At 43.7% G+C, this 14,139-nt stretch overlaps 2 protein-coding genes across 6 annotated transcripts in view; one reads left to right on the top strand and one right to left on the bottom strand.

Moving 5' to 3' along the window:
* Positions 1-8,804, top strand: part of NOC3L (NOC3 like DNA replication regulator) — a 45,215-nt gene extending 36,411 nt beyond the window's left edge. Inside the window, exons 22-23 of one of the 3 annotated variants that reach the window (XR_003797029.1) lie at positions 4,724-4,808; positions 5,069-5,238. Coding sequence is in view for 2 of the 3 variants with exons in the window: in XM_029245180.1 (XP_029101013.1) it covers positions 8,133-8,199 (67 nt within the window). In the remaining variant the exon portion in view is untranslated. Of the gene's footprint in view, positions 1-4,723; positions 5,241-8,132 lie in introns of those variants that run through there. The other 2 variants (XM_029245180.1, XM_029245182.1) reach the window with 2 other exon arrangements.
* The window catches only part of PLCE1 (phospholipase C epsilon 1), a 318,800-nt gene that overhangs the window by 7,318 nt on the left and 297,343 nt on the right, over positions 1-14,139 (bottom strand). For all 3 annotated transcript variants that reach the window (XM_029245178.1, XM_029245177.1, XM_029245179.1), the window contains 6 exons: positions 12,735-12,853; positions 8,868-8,996; positions 7,044-7,253; positions 2,258-2,416; positions 582-800; positions 40-252 (listed from right to left, as the gene is read on the bottom strand). In XM_029245178.1, coding sequence (XP_029101011.1) covers positions 64-252; positions 582-800; positions 2,258-2,416; positions 7,044-7,253; positions 8,868-8,996; positions 12,735-12,853 — 1,025 coding nt within the window. In that variant the 3' untranslated portion in view covers positions 40-63. The remainder of the gene's footprint in view (positions 1-39; positions 253-581; positions 801-2,257; positions 2,417-7,043; positions 7,254-8,867; positions 8,997-12,734; positions 12,854-14,139) is intronic.

Here is a 14,139-nt window from a genome sequence, read left to right as displayed (position 1 = left end):
GACCCCCCCGTTTCAGAACAGTGCAATGACTCAGAATACCTGGGTAAAACGTGCTACCCTTGCTCACTGTCGATAGTCTATCGTGTCACTGGAGGACAAGCCACCCACAGATTTCTCCTCCTTGTTTTGGACATTTTCGGAGGCCAAGACCTGAGAAGGTGATGTGAGTCCTCGGGGCTGTTTAGTCGACTTGGTGAGCTTCTTGAGTTCGCTTGCAAAAGAGATGCCTTTTCTTTTGTCTTCTCGGGATGCCTGTGGAAAACGAGAATCTTCCATTGGTATTAGGTTAAAGCCAGGGTCCCCAATCACATGACACTATCAGAAAAAGCCCTTTCCTGTTCCCTTTCTAGTAAGTAGAGCTTTGGAAAGCAGGGCTGAGGGACTCCCCTCTCAGGACTGTGGAAGCTCAGAGGGGAAGACATTTCTTTCCACACAGTGCGAACAGCCAAACAACATTCTTCCGACTAATTTCCTTGACTCGGGAACTTTCTCCTAGATTTCACTAGCTCCTGAATTTGATTACACTGTAGTTACGAATATCAAATAATTTGTGAAGAGAGAAAAATAGCCTTGCACTTTACCTGCACTTGTTCCTTTAGCTTAAGGATGAATTTTCCTGCACCTTTCCACCTGCTTTGAGCTTGAAAAACACACTCCTGATCCAAAAGGACACGCTGGGAGGACTTTGGGGTAGAAGACTTCCTGTTGGCAGTGTCTTTCACCACCTCTTCCAAAAGCACATAATCACCTGGGTTCGGGTTGCTCAAGATGCTATAGGAATATTTGGCTTTGCATAAGGTCTGAAAGACAAGTTATGATCAACTGAATAAAGACACACTATCTCCAACGCCTGCTTCACTGTAGATGAGACTTTGAGTTGGGAAAATACCAGACTTTAAGAGATGGAGGGGGTCTTTCAGATCATGTCATCCCACTTCTCATTATACATTTTCGTAGTTGTAGCTAGCTTATAGGAACTTTCCCACATTGCCTCATTTAGCTTCACAACCGTCCATGATTTAGGTGTTACTCTGCCCATTTTTCAGACAAGGAAGTTTAAGCATACAGAGGTCAGGCAGATTCCAGTGGATGCACAGCTAGTAAGTAACAGAAAAAGGACTTGAACTGGATTTTCTGCATCCACCAAAGCTGGTAGAGATGGAAGGTCATGCAGACAGGGACAGAATCTTGACCCTCGGGAGCCTCTTTTTTCCACGAGGCTCCCTCTTCATCTCAGAGTCTTAGATGTTAGAACTTACCTGGTCTCACTTCTCATTTAGTACAAGATTATCTTTCATTTATGCATTTATTCACTCATCACATGTTTAGTGAGGGCTTACTATGTCCCAGATACTGTATATAGTTTGGGGAGTTCAAGGTCTATTAAAGAGGCTAATATTAACCAAACTATCATGCAATAAGAATAGCAAATAGCACTTAAGTAGTGTTTGCCGTGTGCTAGGTGTCGTAATAGGCGAATGTGCTTTACATATATTTACTCAATCTTCACAATAACTCTAAGGAAAGTGCTAATGTACTATCTCCATGTTATCTGCATGGTAGCTTTGCACATGGTGTTGTGCTGGAGTCCACTGGAATCAGATGTGGTGGGAGGATTTACAAGATAGAAACTGGCAAATGCTACAAAATCAGGAGGGCCTTTTTTTTTTTTTGAAGTGAGCCAGTTTACCAGCACACCAGTGTAACTAAGGCACAGATGGTTCAATAACTTGTCCAAGCTCTCAGAGCTAGTAAGAAGTAGAGCTGGGATTTGCACCTGGAGCAATCTGATCTAGAGTCTGGTAACTGTTATGCTATCTTCTCAAGTGAGTGTTTAATAAACGCAAACCATAACAGGGCTTCAAAAGAAGGAAACAGAGTTCTCTGAAGCCATGTACACAGAGAAGCATGACCAGAGGAGGGGAGAGGGTCAGAGGAGGCCTCCTGCATGTCCTCTGAAGGATCCCTGAGAGATGGCCATTAAGTATTGGCTTAGGCCTTTCTGGGATGATGACGTTCCCGCTCTGCAGAGCCACCTTCTAGATCCATTATTGAGGCTTCAGAGAGAGCCTGACTCACAGTAGATACTGGGCAAGTATCGTTGGAGGAATCAGTATTTCCCAGCCTTAAGAGGCACACTCTCCCTTGTCAGGTCCCCTTTGTTCTAAAACCTCATTCACAAAGGGAGCTGAAATCTGATTTGTCCCAATAGTTCACACTGAGGACAGGACTGAGGTGAGGAAGGGGAGGCCTTCACCTGCTGAATGACGTCCTGTGCAGTGCTGACGCGGGGCGCCTTGATGACTGTTCGCGGTTGCTCGGGAGAAACGTCATGCACTTGGACAAAGAAACTCTCCTCCTCTGAGCTCAGGATCATCTCCTTGTCATCTTGAACGATGCTCTTCTCTTCCAGGTTCTATGTTAAAAAAGAAGAAAAGTCTGAGTAGATGGTAAGATGATGTAGAATAAGGAAAGAAAAGCCTAGCAAAAATTTGACATGGATCTTGGTAACGTGGAAACAACTTCTTAGCTTTATATTCCATACGCTAGTTACTATTTCATAAACTATTCTAAAAGGATTTGCATCTCTTCTAAGAGGAGGAAAGTACTGTAAGTTTCTGCTGATGTTGACAACGCTGATAAGGTTTGGTCCAGAACAAGCCAGTAGATCTGCTCCTATTAGCTGTGGCCTTTGAGTCCAAATCAGCTAGAGATAAATTTGTAAAAAGACAATATGCCATTTTGCCAATTACTAAAAGCCAAATAAGAACACAATAAATACATTTAAGAGAAATCTACCCATTCCCCCACAGACCTTGAGCACTTAAGAAATGCTAGACATCTGAAACGTGAAACATGCAAAATCGGCATTCAGGCAGGCTGGATGAACAAAACCCACAGTGGAAAGGCTAAAACAATGACTGGAAGTAAGTCACATCGAAAGGAATATCGACAAAATTCTCAATAATTATGAGAACTGGTCATCAGGTTAGATGGCTTTTGGTGGGCTGGCTTTCAGTGAATTTTACATATATAATTATATATTACATACACAGATATATCTATAGACATATGTATCTTTTAAAAAATTTTCAAGCGGTAAGGAAATATATCAATAAAAAGGCAAACTTCCCATTTCTACCTTTTTTCTTTTTCTCTTCCACCTCTCCCATCTCATTCTCCACAAAAAAACCCACTGTTATTAGGTTGCATATCCTTTTAACCATCTGCTATGGATATACAAATGTATTTTTGTATATGTGAATAAATATATACAAAGAAACCCTGGAATTATGTGAATTTAGATATAATGTGATCGTCAAATGGCCCCTGTCAAATGAGGTTATGTAAAGCTGTCTTCCGCAAGGGGGAGGCAAGGCAAGTGAGCAGTAGGGAAGCCCATCTCAGGAAGTGAGGATGTGGCAGGAAGGCCCTCCAGTCCTCAGCATTCTAGCTTAATCTCAGATCAGGCCACAGAAATGGTGCTGCCTAACCAGAAGACTCCAAGAACCACTGTCATTGTCCTGGAAAGTCCAGCCAGCCCCAGGACCTAGAATAGCCCCCACTGATTTTAAAGTCAAAATGGACAACTGTCACCAGGTGGCGCCAAACTGTAGCCAGGACCAGAAAGGACTGGCTCCTGAGGCTACTCGCCAGCCAGGCACACAGCCTTGCCCCAATCATTTCATTAAGCTTGCAGTCGTGGTCCCTAGAATTTACACAACTGAACTGTTTTGACCCCATCCATCATATTATGCGTGAAGGGGAGAGAGCCATTGTCTATTTTTATTACATAAAATGAGACTGTACTCTAGTACCTATGTTATTCTACAACTCCTTTTTTCTCTCCACTTAAAAGACTGTGAGGGCTTCCCTGGTGCCGCAGTGGTTGAGAATCTGCCTGCCAATGCAGGAGACACGGGTTTGAGCCCTGGTCTGGGAAGATCCCACATGCCACGGAGCAACTGGGCCCGTGAGCCACAATTACTGAGCCTGCGCGTCTGGAGCCTGTGCTCCGCAACAAGAGGGACCGCGATAGTGAGAGGCCCGCGCACCGCGATGAAGAGTGGCCCCCACTTGCCGCAACTAGAGAAAGCCCTCGCACAGAAACGAAGACCTAACATAGCCATAAATAAATAAATAAACAAGGAGAGAATAAATAAGATTATTTTTAAAAAAAAGACTGTGATCATCATTTCATGTCAGTTCCTAAAGATTTTGCATAATATGTCATTGCATTGATTATAATATATTTAACCAATCGGGGAGTGGGGTTGGGTGCTAATTCACATGACATAATTTATAATCTCAGGGCTCTGAAAGCTAGGATGTAAGTAAGCAAGACAAAAAACGAAGTTCTAAGTTGCCACATAAAATATCCCAATGACCATGCACTGGGAATTACTTCTAAGAGCACTCCTTAGAGCTTTACTCAGGGCTTATTAATGTTTAAGCCGTTTTCAGCCACATTAGAAGCCACAGATTATGACCATAACAATAACCTTCATTTGCGTATTCCTTTACAGTCTACTAAGCATTTCTCTACATATTGTCTACATGTTTGGCATGAGTCTCATGATAATCTTTTTGAGTCAAGCAGGGTAGTTCCTCTCATAGATTTTACAAATTAGGGCATAGAGGTTTACAGAATTCAGATGAGCCATTGAAGGTCATCCATCTAATTTGTGTCAGAGCCAGGTTTGTCTGACTTCAAATCCAGCAGGTGTCAGAGGACAGCATATTGACCACAGGAAGATACCTAACAGCTTGAGAGCCCAGAAGAGAAGAAAATCATACAAGGCAGGCAGGTAAGACCAGAGGTAACAGACTGCAGCTTCATGGGCAAACTGCTTATGTTACTAGTTCCACAAAGTAACTAAATGGAAATACTTATAGCCCAAATCTATCAGCTATGCCAGTGTCCGTTTGCATTCAATGCACACTGAATTCATTTCGTCAATCAGTAAATTTGCACTGTGTGTTGCTGTGCAGCCGGTAAGCCTAGATACATGAAATATGTTATCTTTTGAGATGTACTTCATTCATTTCGAAACTCTTCTCCCAACAGAGGCATATAAAGGAGAACTTGCTGTACTCCACTCATCAGAAAATGCTTCCCCTCTAATTTCTCCTCCTTTTTTCAAAGTGCTTCTGTTCCACCAGCCTTTATTAAACATTCGTTCCCCATGTCTCTATTGCCTGCTGTCATACACATTTTTTTTTTTTGCGGTACGCGGGCTTCTCACTGCTGTGGCCTCTCCCGTTGCGGAGCACAGGCTCCGGACGCGCAGGCTCAGCGACCATGGCTCACAGGCCCAGCCGCTCCGCGGCATGTGGGATCCTCCCGGACCGGGGCACGAACCTGTGTCCCCTGCATCGGCAGGATGACTCTCAACCACTGCGCCACCGGGGAAGCCCTGTCATATACATTTTAAGTTGCATATGGGGCACCCCTTACTCCTGGTCCTTCCAACCATGTGATGAAGTTCCACGGCAACACTCAGCAGGCTGCCCACGTTTCCTCCTGCTCACCACCTCCCACGGTGCGTGTGGGAGAAGCCACGGAGACTGATGCAACTCCAGCCTGGCCAGCACAGGGTAGTGGAAAGAACACTGACCTGGAAGCCGTAAGACTTGAGTGCTGTCTCCTTCTCACCCTGGTGTGATCTAACTTCTCTGAACCTGTTTTCTTTGTGTAGAATGGTTTCCATTACATCATGAGATCATTCAAACTAGTGGGTGCTTGAGAGCGTTAAATGCTGTAAGTCATGATGCAAAGATATGGTTTAACAAACTCACTTCTTCACTGAAATTGTCATTTCTAGGATACTTTTTTACATGTGACAAAGACAATTAGAAATAGGAAAAAGATTTAGAGAGAAATTAAAGATGGCTTCAAAAATCCAGCTAAGCCCTCTATTTTCTCATAAAGCTATTATTATTAGAATTGCTTTTCCTCCGTCTTAGTAATTTGTATGTCTGATGGGGAGAGGACGCTAGGGAGCCAAGTACGTTTCTTTGCTTAAAGCAAGTGTCCTTTTATCATCTAAGGCAATGTTAGGAGGGAAGGCAGTGGCTCTGGTTCCCAGAGGAGATGCTGGAGTTCTGTGGATGCTGCAGGCCACGTTCATAGTTAGGTAGAGAGTGAAAAAGTAACACATGATGCTGAAAATGGGCTCCTTATCATCTCTACTGTGTCCCAGCAAGCATGGACCAGCAATGGGTGTTTTACCAGCCCAGCTCTATTACATGCCCCAAAGAGGCAGATCATGTGCCTAGAACAGGGCTTGGCACATTTTAGGTGCTCAATAAATATTTGTTTAATCGAATTGTTGAACTGATTCAACTGCTTCATTATCGACTTATCATGAGGTATGATTGTGTAATGATCTTGTATGTCATTTTTTAAAAATCGAAGTAAGTTAGTGGGCTCCTATCAATTTATTAAAAAAAAAAAAATGTGTTCCATCAGCAAACCCCATCAGGAGCCCAAGAATCTGGAGTTGACGGGCAGTCGTATTGTTTCCGTTATGAGAATGATCATGGGAATATTGTTACAAATTCGGACCAAAGCTGAGAGGTTATTCTTACTTTGTGTAAAGTTATGGAATATTTTCAAAGAAATACTGTTATTTCACATATTAGCACAAAACATTTTGTTAGCTAAAACTTGAACAGGCAACAAACCCCCAAATGCAAAATGCCTACAGGCCTTCCACTACATACTACTGTGACCCTCATAACCATGTCCTCATGTAAACAGATAAAACACTGGACGCACCACTGATGACATGCTTAAGGAATCCTTCAGTTCTTTCTCCCTTTGTTTCCTAAGGGATGATTTTTAGACCGAATTTCTGTAACTTAGAGTTAACATTCTGAATATGTGCAGAAGAATAAAATCAATTCTCCACACTTACTTAAGAAGACTATAAAGCAAGTTGCAATGATAAGAAATTCTGAATTTGAGGCAGGCGGCTAGTGGTGAGGTGGTGAGTTACATATGAGCTGCTACAATGTGGGCTGCCCCAGGACACACTTACTTCCTGCTGGGTTTTTAAGACAATCCTCCCAACATATCCCTCTTCGGGAAACCAGCTGCTTAAAATCTGCATGATCTCTTCTTCTGGACCAATGGCTCTCTGGAACGGCTGTTTCCTACATTCATTCTTTTCTTTAGATATAAAATATTTTTCTTCCATTAAAAAATAGTCTGTGGCAATAGGTTTGGTGTCTTGATCAATGGTCAGACTCTAAAGAAAAAACAAAGGCAAATTTAGGCACACCTCTGAAGAGTGGGCAAAAGAACAAGTCTATTTTCATGGGGTTCGGATAGGTTTGATGTGCAATTTATAAGTGAAACCTACCCTGCACCGTTGCATAATTCTTTTTGGAAGATCTAAGAATTCTCTTACATCCAAAAAGGATTGTTTATGTTCATTCTGGGCAATGACACAATTTATTCATAATCCCCAGACAGTATAACTATTTTTCCCACTGCTGGAATGAGAGCTCTTACTGAATTAAAAACTTTAGGTTTTTCAATCCGTGAACTTAGCTCTTTGTAATCTTGCAACACAGGACCGAGGGCAAAGAACCTAGTCCAGCTTTTACCAAGATAATCTCCCATTCTCCTTTTGGAAATACTCAACCATCTGCTAATCTCATCTGATCTAAGTTCCTGGGAATTCCCCTTTCAGTAAGCTCTTTTGGCTGCCTTGGGTCTTTTGGCTGCGTTGCTGCGCGCAGGCTTTCTCTAGTTGCGAGCGGGGGCTACTCTTGGTTGCGGTGCGCCGGCTTCTCACTGCAGTGGCTTCTCTTGTTGCGGAGCACGGGTTCTAGGCACGTGGGCTCAGTAGTTGTGGCACACGGGCTTAGTTGCTCTGCAGCACGCGGGATCTTCCCGGACCAGGGCTCGAACCTGTGTCCCCTGCATTGGCAGGTGGATTCTTAACCACTGTGCCACCAGGGAAGTCCAGAGTCACAACCTCTTAATTTTGTTTCATTTTATGATTGAGGCACTGATTGATTCTAAAACATAATCCAGACACAGTAGGAGAACTTATAAACACTAGCCATCATGATAGTTTCTCTTACTGATGTTTTCTTTCACACTTTTTTCTTTTGTCCAGGTTACCGACAGAGGCTAAACTTGAAGTGAGTGACCAGAGAAGGATGCCACCATCTGGCTTAGATTGAGCAAACATTCTTCTCTTTAGGCATCCCCCCACACCGGCCCCCAACAATGATGCAAGGACCAGAGTCAGCACTTGGCACTGCTGCATCTCACTTGGAGAAGCAGAATGAACTGGGGATGGGGTGGGGGAGCAGAAGATTCTCAAGAAGACTCTGCTCCTCTTACCCCAGCCCTTGGTCTATGGTCGATGCTGGGCTGTGGATTGTGTGGGGCAAGGCAGCTACGACTACAGCAATAATTCAGGGCACGAAGCTTCCAGGAGCAGGTCAGTCGACACTGTTAGCTCCATGACAGGGCCAGCGTCACTCCCTCCCCAGTCCTGCTTTACAGCCCTGTGATTACTCACGTAGGGTGACAGTAATATGCTACTTTTTATGGGTGGTCCTTGGAAATGTTTTCTTACTTTACATCATCATATTTTATAACGTCTCCAAAACCCCAACAGTGCTTTGTGATAGTAGATACCGGAGTTCATGGACGGACTGATTTAAAAAACAAAGCCCCCCAAGCCACTTGGTAGTAGCTTCTGTTTGATAATCTATGAAATCTGACACGAGCTGCTTTCTCTGACTTTAAGTCCGTTGTAAAATGTTGAGCGAGATGTTAACCTGTGCATAGAGATTCCCCTCAAAGGAGAACTGTTTATTAGCTACAGGTTCAGTGAACTTACTTGTTGGAGAAGCTGCTTTGCCTTGGTGCCTCCATTTATGGAGAAAACAGCAAAGGGCTCTGGACCTGGGACCCCATGTACTGTGACTCTGTGAATCTGCAAACATTTTCTTTCTTCTGTATTAAACATCTGTCAAGGAAGATCACATGGTTTCTCATTCATTTACATTCTCATATTGTTTCTAGGCTACACCAGTACGGAAGTGCTAGTTCTTAGACGTACGCATAGGGACACGTAAATGCAAAACAAGAGCATCCTTTTATAACCAGGTGCATCTGTTTGTGGTTCAATAGGCCATGGTGCATCTTTCTTAATAGTCTAGTAAGAATATTTAGCAGCATACCACCAAAATATTAATTTATTTTAAATAACAGTGTCTCTTTCCATCGTAATTAGGGGACTGATATTATCTGAAATGTATGTCAGTCCTTACTTAATGAACAGACATTCAACAGTGTCTGTCGAGTTCCATCCCTCTTCAGGGCACTGGGCTAGAATTTTGGATGGTAAGATGATAAATAAAATATTCTGGCCTTAAGGAGCTTGCTGTCCAGGCATACAAATAATTATGATACAAAAAGTATTTCTGTTAGGAGGAGTTGGGGAGGTGTATAACTCACAAGTCTTTGAGCGGTTTGTATATTAGGATATATTCATTCATTTAAAATACAAAATCATTTATGGAGGGCTGGCAGTGAATCAGACATTTTGCCTGCCCCTGGGGATTCAGGGAGAAATGGGACATTATCCCTGGCTTCAAGGGCTCCCAGTTGAATAGAACAGCTAGGAGAGAACGTGGACAATTATAAGAAGCATGGTAAGTTCCTTGGGAGCCCAGGTTTGGAGGAAATCAGAGAGCACCTCCAGAAAGTGGTTATCATCTGAAGGCCCAGTGTGAATTAGCAGATAAAGAGCGGGACAAGAACATCCCCAATATTGGTATAGCCTGTGTATAAAGCGTTAGAGGTGGCCTAAAGCAAGGCATTCTGGGAACCTCAATGATTTCCGTGAGGTGATGGAGGGGAAAAGGCTGCCTAAGTATTTTGTTTAGCATGCATTTTGTTTTTATTTGGTGTCGGGGAGGAGAGGTTGGCTGTTTTGTTATGCTTGTACAATGTGTTTTTATTATTTAATCAATTTTATTAAGACATGATTTGCATACCATAAAATACATGCATTTTAATTGTATGGCTTAGCCTGCACTATATTTTTAAAAAGTTGAAATAGTTGCCAACATTTATGCCAATCCAGATGTCCTGACAGTCTTGAAAACCAAAATATCTGGCAAAACTGCTTGGCAACAAGCAGCTGGAGCTGAGAGCAGGGTGGCAGCTGTCCCTTTAAATGACCCATGAGCTCTCGGCTTTCCCAGAGTCTCTGCCCAGTCCACATACAAACGTTATCCTGATAGCAAAGGAGAGCTGAGCAAGGGTTTTTAACAGAAGAGTGACATGGTCAGATTTGAGTTTTAGATAGAACTGTCTAAAAGGCCCTAAAGGAGGACATACAGAGGTGGTCAGACTCAGAGGGAGGGGGACCAGTTAGGAACCCACGGCCACAAGCCAGGTGAGAATGAACAAGGGCCAAGATGGTAGGGACGGATAGAGATGAATGGATTTGAAAGATACTAAGGAGACAGATTTATCGAGTCTTACACGGGGCAGTGAGAGAGAAGGAGAAGCCCAGGATGATCTTCAGTTACTGCCTTGAGCAATGGAAGGTGATGACTTCCAAGGTCAAAGAACCCGTATTTACCAAGCATATACGCTGCTGCCTGGGATATACCTAGGATGGTGTGGTGTGATATAATTGAAAATAAATATCTGGTCTTTGCTCATAGTTCCCGGCACACATCTTCTAAACCCTCGGAATCTCTGGAGTGACGAGAGTTTTCTGTGTGCTGATAAGATGACTTACGGCTGGAGGCCCCTAGATGGCTTCAGGATGGGAGCTGATCACCGGAAAGACCAAGTCATGATTAGATGGTTGGAACTTTCAGCCCCCGCTACTGCAGACTTCAGGGGAGGCGAAAGGAGCTGGGGGTTGAGTTAATCACTAATGGCCAATTACTTAGTCATGCCTATGCGAGGAAACACCCATAAAACCCCCTAAGAGACGGGATTCTGAGAGCTTCTGGGTTGTTGAACACATGGATGTGCTGGGAGGGTGGTGTGTCCAGAGAAGGCATGGAGACTCTGCTCCCTCTCCCCTCATATCTCACCCTATGTATCTTTTCCATTGGCTGGTCCTGAGTTGTATCCTTGATAATAAACTGGTGATAGTAAGTAAAGCACTTTCCTGAGTCATTCAGGAGTCATTCTAGCAAACTACTGGCCCTAAGGAGGGGGTTGTGGGAACCTCTTGGATTTATAGCTGGCCAGTCAGGAGTACCAGTGACAGCCTGGGACTTGCAACTGGCATCTGAAGTGGGGACAGTGCTGTGGGACTGAGCCCTTAACTTGTGGGATCTGATGCTCAGCCCAGGTAGATGGTGTCGGAACTGAACTGAACTGTAGACACCAAGCTAGCATCAGAGAGTTGGAGAAGTAGTGTCGAGAAGACACCACACATTTGGTGTCAGAAGTGTTGTTGTGAGGAAGAATGGTTCATTCATGGCATGTGCGGGATCTTCAGCTCTAATAGGTATTGAGGGCAACCAACCCAGAAGTGGACACTAAGCTCTGCCTTGCCTTTCTGAAAGCATCTAATTCTTGCTCTTAGGTACCAGGCAGCCCCGTCCCTGCTTCCCAGTCCTCTGCACCAGGCAGAGGCAATACCTCCCCCTACTTTGGCCAAAGTGCTGTGCTCAACTTCAATCACTCGTTGAAAGGAAAAGGAGGAGAACTTAAGAAAACAAGGTGAGGGACAGAGAAAGAGAAGAAACTGTCGAGCTTAGGGAAAGAGAAGCAGAGGAGAAAGCAGGGCTATTCAGAGGTGGCAGCAGCAGTGGCTAAACCCAGCGCCATTGTGAGCATAGAAGGCGCCTTTCCAAAGGTTGTTAGGACCCTGTTGAAGTACAAGATTGATGCAACCACGAATAGATTATTAAACATGTAAAGAGGAGACTGATGGACACCCTTTTATATTAATTTTTAAAGAGTAAGCAGAGTGGAATTAACCAGTTAATTAAAGGAGAGTTCCTTGTTTAAGCAAACAACCCTGCATTACTGGGGTGAGTGCTGGTCCAATGGTTCTGGAAGTTCAACGGCTTGGACCTCACCTGGGGAACTTGTTAAAACACAGCTCCTGTAAAGGTGGCCTTTCTGCGGTGTTCCTCTCCCACTCCCAAGGGCGCAGATGCTGTCTCTCCCCGGGTGCCAGGGGATCGCTACGCTTGCACAGTTATGTGTCACCAGCGGTGCCTGGCTGCTCACCCGACCCTGCTCGCCTGTGATGTCTGCCCCTGGACTGCTGAAGAAGCAAAGGATTTTCCTCGTCTAACCTAAACTTTCTAGAAGTATCAAGATGCTTCCTAGCAGGCTTTGCATAACTAGCCTTTTCCCCGTGTTGTTATTTTTGGCTCACTTCCCTGGTAGGCACTATAATGTACTCGTTCAGAGTATGGGCTTTGGCACTAGATGAACTTGGGTTTATAGCCGTGTGACCTCAGGTGTACTTAGCTCTTACCTTCCTTTGTAACATGGAGATGATACTAATAGCTATTTCATGAAGTTATTGAAAGGATTAAGTGAGTTAGTATATGTGTAAAGTGCTTAGAAAGTGTCAAGTGTCAGCCATTATTATTATTAGTATTTCCGTAGCTACCTAATCAATAACTCAAATGGGCCACATTCCTGGACCACAAGAAAGCCTGCCTCCAGCATAGCAATCCCCACAAGTAAGCTGAATGAAATAGAACTTAATTACCAAAGAGGCCGGCATAGTATTGCCAGAGGAATTTTCTTCCATCCTCCTGCTGTTTATGAATAAACTAGAGATTTCCAAGAGTTCATTGTGGAGGTTCCGCAGCTGAAGATGTCGATATCCTGGAACAATGCAGAATTGGGAAAAGCTTGTTAGCTGTGCACTGCCGAGCTCTGCAAAGGAGATCCCCCAGGGAGGTCAGTAAATGATAGGGAGAAATAAGACTTTAAGATGGGCAGGGGTGACAACCAACTGATGCCTCTTCCCCAGGAGTGTTGCCCCAGGGGACAGTTTGGGGCTACCTAGTGGTAGTTAACTTGTCCGAGGTCTGTTTTTAACTTAGACTCAAACTGAAAATTTTAAACTCAAACCAAATAGAGTAGGAAAACCTGATCATTTTTGTTTATCAAGTCATCTAGAATACCTGTTCTACAAATATTCCATTTTAGAACAGCTTTAGTGATAATAAAATATTCCAACAATAGGGGGTTGGCTAAATAAGTTATGGTGTGTACTTGTGCAAGTATAAAATGGAGTAATATGCAGCTCTGAAAAGTGGTAATGAAGATGTATAGCTATTAACCTGAAAAGTTGATCACTACATACATCAGTAAGTGAAAACCAGTAAGTTGCAAAACACTAAGATTAGTAGGAAGCTTACTTGTTCAAAATATATACTATATGCTAATATGTATATAGATGGGTAGAGGTGTAAAGCCTGCAAAAGATATATACCAAAAGTAACTATTTTGAAGAGATGGAAAAAAGGATAATTTAAAAAAACTGTTTTTGCTTCTCTGTACTTTGTCATATTTCTGTAATAACCGTCATGAACTGAATGGTGTCCTCCTAAAATTCGTATGTTGAAGCCCTAACTCCCATTACCTCAGAATGTGACTCTCTGGAGACAGGGTCTTTAAAGAGGTGATGGGGTTAAAATGGGTCATTAGGGTGTGTCCTAATCCAATATGACCAGCGTCCTTATAAGAAGAGGGGACTGGAGAGCAGACATGGAGAAACACCAGATGCTGTGCACACAGACCAAGGGATGGCCCTGTGAGGACACAAGGAGAAGGTGGCCATCTGCAAGCCAAGGAGAGAGGCCTCAGAAGAAAGCAAACTTGCTGAAACCTTGATCTTGGGCTTCTAGCCTTCAAAACTGACAAAATAAACCTCTGTTGTTTAAGCCACCCAGTCTGTGGTATTTTGTTACACAGCCCTAGCTGACTAACACAGTGACCACGCACTACTCACACAATGGAGAAGAGAAACAAGGAAAAACTAAACAGTAGGAGACTGTAACATGTTGGTGGTGCTCAGAGGCTGGCAGAGTATGGCTGTGGGAGGAAGTATGTCCTGGAAACTTGGTACTCAAAGGAGGTCAGCAGAGTCAGCATCCCTGGAGCTT

The sequence above is a fragment of the Monodon monoceros genome, unplaced genomic scaffold, assembly GCF_005190385.1.
Source record: "Monodon monoceros isolate NGI ecotype Baffin Bay Population unplaced genomic scaffold, NGI_Narwhal_1 Super_Scaffold_4, whole genome shotgun sequence".
Taxonomy (NCBI): Eukaryota; Metazoa; Chordata; class Mammalia; order Artiodactyla; family Monodontidae; genus Monodon; species Monodon monoceros.
The sequence above is the reverse complement of the archived record's forward strand: the minus strand, read 5'-3'. Positions and strand labels throughout refer to the sequence as shown.